The sequence below is a fragment of the Rhinolophus sinicus genome, linkage group LG03 (genome assembly GCF_036562045.2).
Source record: "Rhinolophus sinicus isolate RSC01 linkage group LG03, ASM3656204v1, whole genome shotgun sequence".
NCBI lineage: Eukaryota > Metazoa > Chordata > Mammalia > Chiroptera > Rhinolophidae > Rhinolophus > Rhinolophus sinicus.
The window spans coordinates 145,803,110-145,817,773 of NC_133753.1; the positions used below are offsets into that span (position 1 = coordinate 145,803,110).

The 14,664-nt window shown below is 38.3% G+C and overlaps 1 protein-coding gene across 2 annotated transcripts in view; it reads right to left on the reverse strand.

The window, feature by feature from the left end:
• XRCC4 (X-ray repair cross complementing 4) overlaps positions 1-14,664 on the reverse strand; it is a 342,504-nt gene that overhangs the window by 87,039 nt on the left and 240,801 nt on the right. Inside the window, exon 8 of one of the 2 annotated variants that reach the window (XM_019746359.2) lies at positions 13,046-13,688. The exons of the other annotated variant lie outside the window; for it this stretch is intronic. Within the exon in view, the coding sequence (XP_019601918.2) occupies positions 13,577-13,688 (112 nt within the window). The 3' untranslated portion in view covers positions 13,046-13,576. Of the gene's footprint in view, positions 1-13,045; positions 13,689-14,664 lie in introns of those variants that run through there. 2 annotated transcript variants of the gene reach the window in all.

Consider the following 14,664-nt stretch of genomic DNA (forward strand, 5'->3'; position numbering starts at 1 on the left):
AGGTTAGAAGAAGAAAGACTTGTTAGGAGTCTGCGACATTGATCTGGGCAACAGATAGTGGTCATGCTACTGGCCATTACAGAGGAAGAAACAACAAAATTTAGTGATTGACTTGGGGCCAGAAAGGGGACAATGCCTGGTCGGGGAGATGGAAGAGTCAATAATAAACATATGATGAGGTATGTGGTGGTGTTTTTTACCAATTTGGAAAGCATCCAAGTAGGAATGAGTGTAGCCAAACGTGGATGAGAGATCATAAATTCGGTTGGAGTTTACTGATGCTCTCCAAAAGCAGAGACACGCTTAGACAGGCCAGTAGGGACCCTGAAAGGTACTGACTCTCTGTCTCTCTCAGAGATAAGTAAAGGGATGAGGAAATAATGACAATTTCTCTGTTCCTAGGAACCTTCTCAGGGAGCGTGGGTGAGTGACCAACAGTACAAGATGTGCACAGAGGGAGTGACAAGCTTCTAGGGGGGAATCTGCCCTTCTTCTAAACAGGATACATCCCATGAGAGTTAGAAGCCACAGCTCAACATCCAGGGCTCTGACAATTGGGGTGTCAGGGAACCTGCAACAAGAATCAGACACTTAATGCGGAAGGTCATACGGCTTAATTGCTACGTTCTCAACAATGTGCTTGAAGAGGCTCAGAGGACGCAGGTAAGGAGTTGAGGGGAAGTTGGAGGAGGACTGAAATAGCTGAAACTTGAGCTTGGGTCTCTTGTCCTTTCTCAGGATCCTGGCAATGCCTTGGCAATATATCCAGGCCTGGGGTCAGCAAATCAGACCACGTGGAGATAAGTATAGAGAGATGAAATGTAAAGAGGAAATAGAGTTTTTTTTCATCTTAGCTTTGCTGGCTCATACATTTTCTTTTGTATTTTAATGGTGCATACCATTTGCAGTGGAGGTCTCATTTCTTGCAAGATCATTGCTTTTGCAATCCTATCTGGAGCAACACATAAAAAGGATCATAAAAACATGAGGAACTGTATTTCAGTCATTCCTAAGATATCATTCCAATTGTTAGATATTTGTTTAGTGTCAGTATATTTCTGACACCCCTAATTGAAATACTTTGCTTCTCTGTGCTGTCAGCAATACAAAAATGAAAGAATTCAAGTAGTATAGTCCAAGGGGCCCATTTTTTGGGTTTTGTTTTGTTTTGTTTTCAACGTGAGTTTTTTAGTTTATACTCTCACTAAGTATCATCTATCCAGTCCTACATCTCTCTCCACACTAACGCTTTATACACTAATACAACCTGCCTTATCAAAAAGCTAGTACAGTATTAATGGAGTGTATTTCCCTCTAGGCAGTCTGTTAGGAATTCCCAGAAAATTTTATCGAGTATATTTGAAGGGTTGACATTTCTTCTACAAATGAGTACATTTCTCCTAAGCACTGTGGCGAGAGATGCAAGAATTAGAGTTCATCAGTCACCTGAATTTCTGTAAGCAGAGCATGGACAGCTCTCAATAGTGCCTTGCACAAGGGTGGCCTACACCCTTCTGCTTTATTAGTCACTGTGAGGCACAGCAGGAGTGATTTAACTCTGTTTACAGAAAAAGCAATTGTTCTGGTCCACTCAGGGCATGTTTTGTCATGGGCACCAGAGCTTTTGTGGCTTATGGCATCATACTGCACCCATCCTTCCCCCTGTAATAGGTTTGGCTAAAATGGACGTGGCAGCAGACTAACACTAATTATCCCGCACCCGTAGCACAGCTATTCTTGTGCATCAGGCACTGTGCTGAACGCTCTTTTACATGATCTCACTTAATCCTCAGAACTACCTGTGATGTGGGATGATTGGCTGCATTTTAGAAATCACAAAACTCAAGTTCAGGGAGAGGAAGCCATTTCCTAAGGGTCACCGAGAACTGGGGTCTAAACTCAAATGCTTGACTCCCAAATCTGTTTCTTCATCACTAGACCAATGGCTTGCTAACGTTGTTCCCAAAGGATGAGGGAGCAGAACTCCAGGATCCTATCCCAACTATAGCAACTCTTCTTTTGGTGTTTTATACACTGAGGGTCAGTGTAGCTCTTATGGAAATAAGGGTTCACCAGCCGTGTTTGAAAAAGTTTGAAGCTCCTATATTCACCATGTTTTCTCTGTGCAGCATCTGAACCAGCTAGGAGCCACTAAATAACTGACTAAATGAATAGTCCGCTGGTTGCCTGCAAAGTATACACTCTTCCTCAGTAACTCTGGGTTAGATCAAGGAAGGCCTGTTAAACTGATCACATGACAAGACAGAGTATCCCAGCACAAGTTAACTCTCATGTATCTTTAGCATCAATTTAGCTACCTTGTTATTCAGAAATGTCCCAAGACAAGAGACATAGGAAGGTATATTTTGCAAGTGGGAAGGCTAGAAACAGTTGCAACAGTGGGGATTCATTGAAGAGATCATGAGAGATGAAATGGGGCAGATGGAGAAAAAGCAATTTTTTTCTCCACATGAAAGGCTAATTCCACATAGCAGAAATAAAATAAATAAATAAATAAAAAATTTTAAAAGTGAGATGGCTCTGACTCATTGTAGAGTGTATTTCAAGGGCAACTAGCCAATCAGATGTAATTTTTTATAGGCCACTCTAAGAAACCACATGGTGAGTCTCTACAATTTTTCCTAATGACAGTTCCACAGTTAGAAAAGTATTGCTGCCTTTATCCTAGAGACACTATCATTTCACAATTCAGAAATGATATTTGAGACTTTATTATACAGTATGGAAACCTTTTAAATCCAAAGCATAACTATTATGTAATAGATAAAGAAGCCCAGATTATAGAGAAGTAACGTGTATAAACCACAAACACTCAGGAAACCACATGCGATTCAGTTTCCTACGTGAGACTGTTCTTCAAATTTTTTGGACACCAAAAAGTAGAAGCTGAGAAATCTGCCATTTTGGTGCTACAAGTAGATTTTTGTATTCTAAGAAGTGAAACCTAGAGCAGACATCTTTTTTTAATTTTGGGAAAACCAATCCAATATAATTTGCAGTTCTGAAAAAAAAAATGTAAATACTCTCTGTTCTTAGGGAAGAAATAACCTGGATTCAGACACTTTAAATCCAGAGTATGGGTCTTCCATTTAGACACATAAATTAGATATGATCTAGCAGATTTCTCTACCTCTACAGATACAAAGAGTCTAAGACAGAAAACCCCTTTTTCTTTACATGGACTTATGCTGCCTTACAATAGCATATTATTGTTTATTGTAAGGGACACCCTCCCAGAGCATGCAGGCCCATGGTGTGTGTGTGTGTGTACAAACACATGTGTTTATGCACTACTGTTTTCATATATCAAAATCTTAGCATCAGAGGATACAAAGACTATCGAAAATTTGGGTATGTCTGAACCTGACAATTTATGAAAGGTCTTGACTGGGTTTGGAATGGCTTAGACTGGACTTCAGATACCCCATACTTAGTGTAATAAATAATTTAATCGCCTCAGTTTGGGAGAAATACACTGATATTGAACAATTTGACTACTAAAATGCAGTTAAGACTCACACTGAGGCAGGATGTGGGGCTCCCCTTGGATAATGAACACAATCCTCTTGGAAAGAGGCAAATCCTGGGCTATGCAATGATGGCCCAGGAAACAGGCTTTCGGATGAGGCGAGGAGGGACTTCTTTTTCCCTTGGAGCCTCACGATGATCGGGGAGGGCCAGGAGACATGTCAGAGAAGCTTCCCATTGAGGGGTATGCTTATGTGTGCACGGGATACGTGTCAATAAGCTGGTTCTTGCAACATGGCTACGTGTTACTGGTGACTCCTTATATGTCTAGCTGTGGGAAAATTAGTCAGTGTGGTGCATTTACCTTTCATGACTTCTAACGTTTCAGGTTTTTAAGCAATCGGGTATGATGCTTAAAATAATAAGATGAATAAGATGAAGGCTGCAGAATGACCACCAAATTTAGCAAGACTGAGGTCATTGGAGAGTTTGATAAAGACTTATTCAAAGTAATAATCTGGTCTCTACTGTGCTGGGAATCAAAGAAGGCTTGATGCCCCTTTTGGATTGAAGCAGTGTGCTGGGGTAACAGCAGCTTAAGGAAACACTTTCTAGAGAGATAAAGACGTGAGCAGTGGCCCACAGAAAGGGCACAGACCTAAGGTCTGAGCCAGATGGCTGGCTGAAATGACACACAATGAGCAGAATGAATCTGTAGAGGGGAGAACCCAACAGCAACGTAGGGTGAAGGCTCAGGTCTTTATTTTGGATATTTAAATAGGTACAGAGGAATGCAAATATCTCTTCAAGATAATGATTTCATTCCTTTGGATATATACCCAGAAGTGGGATTACTGGATCATATAGTTTTATTTATAATTTTTTTAAGAACATCCACCCTGTTTTCCATAATGGCTGAACAAATTTACATTCCCACCCACAATGCACAGGGTTTCCTTTCATACACATTCTCACCAATACTTACTATCTTTTGACTTTTTGATGAAAGCCACCTAAACAGGTGTGAGCTGATATCTCATCGTGGTTTAGGTTTGCATTTCCCTAATGATTAGTGATGTTGAGCATCTTTTCATATACCTGTTCGGAATTTATACACCTTCTTTGGAAAACTGTCTATTCAGGTCCTTTGTCCATTTTTTAATGGGGTTATTTGGTTTTATGTTGCTATTTAGATGTATAAATTTGGATATTAACCCCTTATCAGATATGTGGTTTGCAAATATTGTCTGTCATTACATATATTACTTTTAACATTTTGTTGATGCTTCCCTTTGCTGGGCAGAAACTTTTTAGTTTGATATAGTCCCACTTGTTTCTTTTTGCCTTTGTTGCCTGTGCTGTGGCGTCAATTCCAAAAAAATTCAATGAAAAGACCAATACCAAGGAGCTAAACCCCTGTGCTTTCTTCTAGGAGTTTTATGATTTCAGAATTTACATCGAATTGCTTCATCCATTCTGAGTTGCTTTTTTGTGTACAGTATAAAATAAGGATCCAATTTCATTCCTTTGAATTTGATTGGAAAAATTAGGAGGAAGCAAAGGAGGAGCAAAGAAGGAATAGCCAGTGGAATAGGAAAAGAATTGACAGAAAACAATGAACTAAAGACTGAGTGTTTTAAGTTATCAGTGTCGCAATGTGACTAAGATGAAGATTTAGGAAAGACCATGGCCTTTAGCAACTTGGAGGTCCTCTGTGACCTTGATAAGAACCCTTTGATGGACTGGTAGAGATGATGGCTATTGCAGTGAGTTTCAAGCGAGAATGAGATATGTACCTATAGCCTGGTTCTTTTGGAATCCTTGGAGATACAGAGATATTATAAATCTAGAATTGTTAATTAATGATGCAGATTAATCACCAATGTATGAATAAGTCAATTCACAATGAGAGTTAGTGGGTCTGTTAAAAAGTTGTCAAAGGTGGTACCGTCCACTCTAAGTTGTCTGATGTAGGAATTTCACCAATGATAGTAGAAGGCATAGCTGAAGAATGATCTGTGTCAGAACAGGTCTGCAGGTTTTCATTTAGTTATTATTTGGAGCTCCTTCAAGAAAAGTGAAAAACTCTATAGTTGTGAGAATTCAGGGAGGACACACAAAAAATCTGGTGAAACAGTCTCTGACACTGAGGCCATCAGCAAGACCATCTCAATTATTATTTTTTCTTTTAAGTTAGTTATAAGGAATTCATTTACTCAGTTTTACTCTCCTCAGATTTCCGTTCTTACCTTGGCACTTTGGGATAATATTTCTGAATAATACAGCTGGTAGTGAGTCTAGGCAATGGAATTTATTGTTCTTGATGGGCACATTTTTGTCGTTTGCAAATTATGCGTCAAAAATGGAATGGCAGCTCTGAAAATAAAAGCCAGGCACAGAAAGGTTTGCTTTTAACCTTCATTCAGGGCCCTATAGCAGTATTAGCGTCTCACCCTTCTGGGACTAAGGATATCATGCTTTCCCATGACCCCAAGTGGAAAATCCTTCCACAGCTCCTGGGACAGCATGGGACACACACCATGTAAAGCAGTCATAAAAATTTTACTTGTTTCAGCTTACTTTTTCCTCATGCTAGTTCCCTTTACTTTGGCAGGAGGTAGGATGTTATGACCTAAATTAAGCTTCTCCACATCTAATTCCCTGATTCTGGGACACCAGTCTCACTTTCCAACTTAAAAACTTATGAACCTCCAGAAGTTACCCAGAAAGAGTCCCATGGAAGGCAGATGTCCTATCAGTTATAGCACAGTCTGAAACAACTATTTGAATGGGATTTCCACAGCCTTTTGAGCAGACTGGTCACATGAAGCACATTTACAGTACACGGAGTGCGGTTTTCTGAGGTGATGGATCTCCCATCTACTGGCCTCAGAGCGCAAGTCTCAGGAACCATCATGTTTTTTGCACACGAGCCGGTAAATACCCAGTGCAAATTTTACCAAATAAGCCTCCTTCTGCATAGAGGGTTCTAAAAGTCTATAGCAGGCAACCTGAACAAAACTGCATTTGCCTTTCTTCACCCTTTTCTAAGCTTACACCCCTGGGTTTTTGTTAACATTTAAAAAAGATGTTTAAAACTGCACTTCAGCCACCTTATAAAATGAAAGAGTACATTGTACAGGCACCAAAGGTACACGTCAGTGCTTTTATCAAATTCAGGGTCCTGCTCTGCCGCACTAATTGGAACCAAGTGTTGGAAATGCAAGACAGGGTTTTCAGCTGTTCTTTAATTAAATGGAATGAAATAAGGACTAAACCTCACGTTTCTTTCTACCGAGAGGCTGCTGTGTGGTTCTATTAGCAGGGCTGAGGGGTGGACCTGAGTGGGGACAGTAGGACTACGTTAGGGCTCCAGGGACACCGGTAGTTCCTTTAATACTTAAGACATTCTCAAGGAGTCTATGGTATGAGTTAGCCAGGTTCATAGAAGACCAGCTTGCAAACGCTTCTCTACTAAGGAGATGAAGGGAAGGGACAGAAAAACGAACTATTTTCAAGTATGCTGGAAGATTGCCTCATGCAGATTTTTTAGTATTCTCACAAAGTTCAGCTGCTGCAAAAATCATCAGTGAGGTGGAAAAAGTGCCTCCTGTTTGCTTGCCCACTGAAATCTGTGGAGAAATCGTGGCCAATATGTGTGTCAACTAGAAGTGAGATACATATTGTGGCCAGCTAGTGTGTCAAAAAGACAGTGAGAAACAGTGTTTCAAGTTTTCTGTTGAAACATAAAATATATATATATAAAATTTGACTTTTTAAGAAGTGTTATTTCTGCCACTTTATGTTTCGGGGGGAAAAGGATACTTGATAGCTCTTAATTGTCCGGGATCAAAATCCCAAGGAATAAAAGGTTAGTTCACAACGTCTCCTTTCAGGACTTAAGCTGCTCTTTCACAATGCTGTATGTTATTTAATATCTACTGAATACCCCTGGTGTCTTGAACGCCACTCCCTCCCTGTCCTCACAAATCTTGGATCTGGAGCTGGTGCCTCTGGACAAAGTGCCGAAGCCTTAGGAAAGAAATGTAAATATTGTCTCCAATACAACCGTCACACCCACAGCTTCCAAAAAGAAGTGCGAGAAGTGATTTAATGAGGACAGTGACAGCAGTTCCTCCACAGATGTATATGAGCGACGTTCTGCCAGAAACGGGGATGCAAAGCCGTGACACAGGTGCTGGTGTCCCCACTCAGAGTCACTGCTGACGGAATGGATACATGCTCCCCCCTTTTGCTCCCGGATGTGTACCTCTGAGACACCTTGCAGAAGGAGCCTTAGAAGATCCTGGTGGGGTGAAGTACGTGTCCTCCTTAGGGCTGGCTGGCTGCCTTGATAAGGCATCTTTACACTGAATTTTCCTCCTTTCCTTTTTATGCTCCCTGTCCCACAGGCCTGCTGCCCGGGATCACATTCCCAAACAAACTGCCCGTATGCAAGCCCTTGGCACAGGCTCAGCTTTTGGAGGAATGCAGAGCAAGACAGATGCCGAGAAGGGTCTTGTATAAGCAGGTTCCATAAACTGTTTCTAATCTACCCACATTTATTTGACTGGCTGTGTCGTTTCTTAGATAGCAATTAAGGTGGAGACTGTCTCTAAATCAAAAGTAAGTGGTGAGGACTAGCCTATATTCTATTTACTGAACAGTGGCCACCTGCTCCCGCCCATAATAGAAACATCTACTACCGTGTTACCCTGAATATAAGACCTAGATGGACAATCAGTTCTAATGTGTCTTTTGGAGCAAAAATTAAGACTCGGTCTTATTTTACTATAAGACTGGGTATAATATAATATAATATAATATAATATAATATAATATAATATAATATAATATAATATAATATAATATAATATAATACCAGGTCTTACATTAATTTTTTATCAAAAGACACATTAGAGCTGATTGTCTGGCTAGGTCTTATTTTTGGGAAACACGGTAGCAAGATGCAGGGCTCTGAGCTCCCTCATCTTTCCTATATTACCAAGAGCCTTGAGGGACAAAGATCCTTACTCAGGAAGTATAGTTCTCTGTGACATTGTGACATAAAAGCTTAGGATGAAAAGCCCCCAAAAGAGGGAATAAAAACCAACATTAGAGGTCAGACAATTAAGTTCACAAACTCATCCTACAAAAAGTGCTACATACCTCATTGCTGAATATCACTACAGTCACCTTCCAGGTACTCCCCTTGGGAAGCTGTGCACTGATGCCAGCACCTAATCCACCCTTCAAAGCAATTTTGGAACTCTTTTCCTGGAATGGCCATCAGAGCTGTTGTCGTATTACCCTTGATATCCTGAATGTCATCAACATGTCTTCTTTCAGTATTTCCTTTATCTTCGGGTAAAGAAAGAAGTCATTGGGGGCCAGATCAATTGAGTAGAGAGAGTGTTTCAATACAGTTATTTGTTTACTGGCTAAAAACTCCCTCACAGACAGTGCGGTGTGAGCTGGTGCATTGTCGTGATGCAAGAGCCATGAATTGGTGGTGAAAAGTTCAGGTCATCTAACTTTTTTAGGCAGCCATTTCAGCACTTCCAAATAGTAAACTTGGTTAACTGTTTGTCCAGTTGGTACAAACCCATAATGAATTAATCTCTCTGATATCAAAAAAAGGCTAGCAACATCGTTGCAGCAAGTTTGTGAACTTAATTGTCAGACCTGAATTTTATTCAAAATAGAGGGCAGGAAAATCAGAAAGTGAGGACAATGGTTGGTAAATGAGAGGACATGTGGCTATCTAAAAGGGAGAAACTGAGTAGAAGACAGGGTGGAGAGTGTTTTAGTCTGACTGGGTAAGAAAGAGTTGGGAGTCGGGACAGGATGTGGGTGGGTGGTCAGTTGTATAGTAACCACAAAATGCTATTGTCATATTTTTTCAAGGTATCCTGTTCCAGTTATTAAAACATGGAGAGCAACATTTCAGGTTACCTCTCGAACACTTGCAAATGAAATCAGCCCTCCTGAAAAGAATATACTAGAAGCTGTCAGATCATCAGTAAAATTTTTAATTCAGACAACAGCTTATTAATGGATGCATGAATAGTTCTTTTGTGATTATACCATACTCCCTTACAAAATGTAACTACCTGTTTTTTGGATTTCCTAATTTATAGGTAAATTCATGAATATAGATGTCAGCTATTTAATTTTATTAAAAGTGAATTCTATAAATAATACTGAGTGAATGAGTAAGAGAGACACAAAAGGATGGGGGTTGGCTGCTCTTTTGGGCAATACCTATCAAGGGCCTCCTTGACTGGCCTTGCGATCCCATTTCCAGATGTCCCGATGACCTGAAGGTTTCTGGCAGTCCACACCATGCCAGGGAAGTGATAGTTAAAACTGTAGAGCCCAATTATTGTCGTCTTTATTACATGACTTAGCTCCATACTCCTAAACACCCCTGGCCAACACTGCGTCTCACTTGTCTCCTTCATTCCAATGACTCACAACTGCATACTTGGGCATTACCATCACACTCCCATCCTTCTGGGACCTTCTGCACTCTCCTCTGACCTCAGACAGCTTCATCCTCAGCTCACTCTCTCTAACCCCCACCAATTTCTCTTGACCTTTCTATTGGATCTTTTATCTTCTATGGATCCTCACCCATACTTTAAATTCTTTGATCTCTTTATGCCACTTATCCTACCACTTCTTGATATCAGAGCTCATTATATTGAGTCTGGGCCCCAATCTTACCCTTCCCCCATACTCTACCCTTGAAGAGCATGTCCCTCATTTCACTTACTAGAATATAAGCTCCGCAGCATCAGACCACTTGTATTATTCACCGTCGCATCTAGTGGCCAGAACAGAGACTGCTACAAATGCTTAATAACTATTTGGTAAATAGATGGATTTGTCTTTAAATTCTCTACATGGCCCAGTTCTGTATTTTGTGCATAACTGATCCTTTATAAACATTTGTTAAATCAAATTTAGTCAATGAAAAGCTGCTTGGCTCTAAAACACAGGGTCTATCTAGTATTTTATAAATTTGAGTGATAGGCCACTAAGAAACACTTTTCTGAAGTAGTTTCCTGATTCTTTAAAACTACGGAATAAAGACATCTCTTCCTAAGAGGAGACTTTTCTTTCATGAACTTCCCTAATGAGGCCTGAGCCATACTATCTCATGCCAGGGCCAAGAATTACAAATGTTCAACTGAAAAAAACCTTTAGAAATGCAATCACCTTGTTTTAGAAGTGAGGGCACTAAGGTCAAAAAGCTGTGCTGCCCTAGAACTCAATTTTGGTGCCTTCCATTTCAGTGTTCTTTTGCAACAGTCTGTTTTAGAGCATAGACAATGGGAAAATATGGGGGAAAATCATAACATGTAATGACAGCATCTGATCATCTCAACACCAGATCTATAGATATCTGTCTTCATAGGGCAAGAAATACAAAACCATCCCTTCCATTGTCCACATTACATACAGAGGAGGAAATGATGATCACAGGCTTATTATGCTCTGTTCTAACCAGCTGAATCAATGTGACGCACAGCAATGGTTGAAAAGATTCACTGCCCTGGAAAAACACATTTTTTGTAAATACTATGAACTTTACAGATTCCATTGTTAAGATTTACGAAACACTTTCCATATGTCCCTCTCTCAACACTAGTGGGGTTAATAGCCAAAATTCTGTTTTCTTATTTTCTTCCACTTAAAATAACACCACGCGCACACACAGACACACACACAGACACACACACAGACACACACACACACACACACACACACACACACAGAGTTGTAACTGATTTTGTTTAGTCATTTTTGGTCTATTCACATTGCAATAACATTATCTTGAGATTCTGGTACTTTATATACAAAATCCTTTCAGAAAGATCCAAGGTAAATCTTGGATTATATGAGGTTCATTATTGTAGTAAAGTTTTCATGTGGCTGAATAGAATTTTATGTTTTATAATTATATTTTTATAATTCATATATTTGTATCTATATTTAATTTAAAATTTTACCTCTTAAATGGAAGCCACGATGGAAGTAAAACTGCAGTAAAATTTCTATTTAAAGTATTTTGTTCCATTGAGCTAATAAAATCCTATTTCTGACACCAACAATAATGTGTAATTTCTTTCTGTTCTCTTTCTGCAGTCAAGCCTATGTGCATACATATAAATGTATGGTTGACCCTTAAAAAATGTGGGGGTCAGAGGTTTGGACCCCCATGTAGTCAAAAATCCGTGTATAACTTTTAAATGCCCAAAAACTTAAGTTGTCCTTTGGAATATGTAGGGAACTGGCTCTAGGACCTCTGTGGATACCAAAATCTGAGGATGCTTCAATACTGAAATAAAATGGCGTAGAACAATGTTGGACCTCCACACCTGCGGACTCCCAATGAGGAATTGAAACAGTACAGGTATTTACTGAAAACAACTTGCATGTAAGTGGCCCTGCTTAGGAGTTCAAACTCCTGTGGTTCATTATATATATAGATATATTATTTATAATTAATCACAGAAGGTACTTGAGCTTTCTGAATAATTATTTCTTTGTATCAAAACATCTGACTAAATTTCAGTCTTTTAATGAGTTTCTTTTCAAAATGGTTTAGAAACTTGAAGAAATGTTTGAGTCCCTACTATGCAATAGACATGCGTTTATTCATTCAACAAACACTTACTAAGCCTCTATGAATCTAGCCCTGTTCTAGGTAACAGGATTTTTAATAACTTCCTTTTGTTATAAATTAATGATAAGAACTATATCAGTGTTTCCCTGAAAATAAGACCAAACTGGAAAACAAGCCCTAGAATGAGTTTTCAGGATGACATCCCCTGAACATAAGCCCTAATGTGTCTTTTGGAGCAAAAATTAATATAAGACCCTGTCTTATTTTCGGGGAAACACAGTATAATATTCTAATTTTGGAGATATTCACATATAGACGGTATTTAAAACCACAGATAATCTAGGGGGATAATGTAGGTAATGAAAAGAAGGTTGAAGATTAAGCCATTAGAACTCAGACATTTAACTGTTGAGCAAGAAGAACTCAGCTGAAAAGTCTGAAAAATGAGTGGCCGGAAAGAAAGAGGAATATAAACAGCATATATTATTGCAAAAGTCAAGTGAAGAAAATGTTTACTGAGAAGAAGTGATTGACTGTCAAATGTTGCTGAGAGGCTTAGAAAGACGAAGGTTGAGAATGGACCAATTTTTGGATTTAGCAACATGGTGGTCATTCTTAAATTTGAGTAGCATGGAGCGAATCGATGTCCAAATGGAGAAAAGGAAGATGAAATGAGAGGTTAGGAAGTAGAAACACTGAATATTTAAAAAAAAAAAAAAAAAAAAGGCCTGGATGTCATTGAGGTGAGTATGACATAATTGAATATGACAAGATCCTTGTCTTCAAAGAGGATCCTCAGGCATGTAAAACAAATATTTTATCAGTAGTCTCTGGAAAACATGCTCTTAACAAAAAACTACAAAAGCGGGTTACATTTACATGAGTAAGCACTTTATGAAGAACTCTTACTAAAGGAAAGAGTTAAACTAAGTAACATATTTTATTAAGAATTCAAAATCTTTAATACATTAGAAATTGTATCCTCAGATTTTCAGGTTGTTTGTGTACAAACTGAAAATAGATTTTAAACATCATCCCACAAATTAAAATGCTCAGACATAATTGTTCTGAATATGACTATTCTAAAAAGAACTGTAGACATTTCCCTTTGTCATATTTCCAAAATCTTCCTAAACAGGATGTTAGACAGCTACCACATATAATATGTGTGAATTGAAGAAGATAAGTGTGTCCTTTGCAACAAAAAGTGAGATTTTATGTAATCATAGGCATGCTGAATGAATAGTTTAGAATAATGTACCACTGTCATCAAATCATATCTTCATATACACGTGTAATCCATTTTGCACAATGGTTTCAACTCAGTGTGTATGTAATTAAATTGTAAGATGTAGTAATAGCCACTGCTGAACTGAAATTTTGTTTTTTCTAGTTTAAAGAAATGAATAGAAAACATAGTCTAGTGAACATCAAAGTATTTTCCTGAGACAGTTAAATCTCATCAAAGAGGTCTTCTGAACTACTGTTTCTTAGAGTTTCTAAAGACATGTTTTCAGTTGAGCTGTGCGCCTTTTTCAACATCTCAGGTAGCGGAGGATCAATCCTAGAGTGAAAAAAAGAAAAAGGAAAAAGAAAAAAGAAAATCAAGATAATTTTGTTTTTAAAAACATCCATATAGAGTAAAATAAAGTTAAGAGATACATACATGAAATAAAAGTTAAATCCTGTTTCAGAATTGGTTTTAGAGATTTCCCTATATTGCATTAACATAAAGAAAGAGATGAAGAGAATTTAATTTCATTAACTGCTTTAGAATTAATCTGTCTCTATTGTGAGCTAACGGAAATTCAAGGGCCTACAACAATACTCATGATTAAGGTAAAAAAAAAAAAAAAATATCCTCTGTTCTGTAAGTAATTTTATGCCAAGATGTAGATGGCTTCTCAAGCCATTTCTTTAATAATTCTATCCCAATTTACATTTTCCTTTGGCTCCCTTAAATTCTGCCTATTAACATGCATTTTAATCTTGTAACAGCATAAAGTTCTGATCACATGCATTTCCTTTAGTGGTCATTTGATTATAAGTGTGTATATAACTAATAATAACTTCACATTTTAGCAGTTCTTGATGAAATGTTGGTCCACATTAATTTACTGAATCTACATATCTTCACTTAGTAACTAAATTTTATTCAGTTTTAGTACTGCAGTTACTACATCAATGGACTGACCTCTATACTTATGTAAATGTTCTTTTTGAGTTCTAGGATAAAAGGCATGGTCACTGACTGTTAACTGTTCTTAAAAACCAGTTTAAAAAAACTTCAAAAGCTGGCTCAATCAAAAGGACAGCTTAGGAACATATGTTTATACCCTTGTATAAAACTTGTCAGGGGTTCTCTATGGAACCTAAATAAAATATGCTTAATATTAACAATTAGAAGCAAATATGACTAGGTAGAGTCAATCCAGTATTACTCAGTAATATTTCTAACTTCAAAGGCAGAGGAGGAGTCTTGATATAGCTGAAAGAAAATGAAAGCAACTTGATATAGCTGAAAGAGAATGGGACTTGAA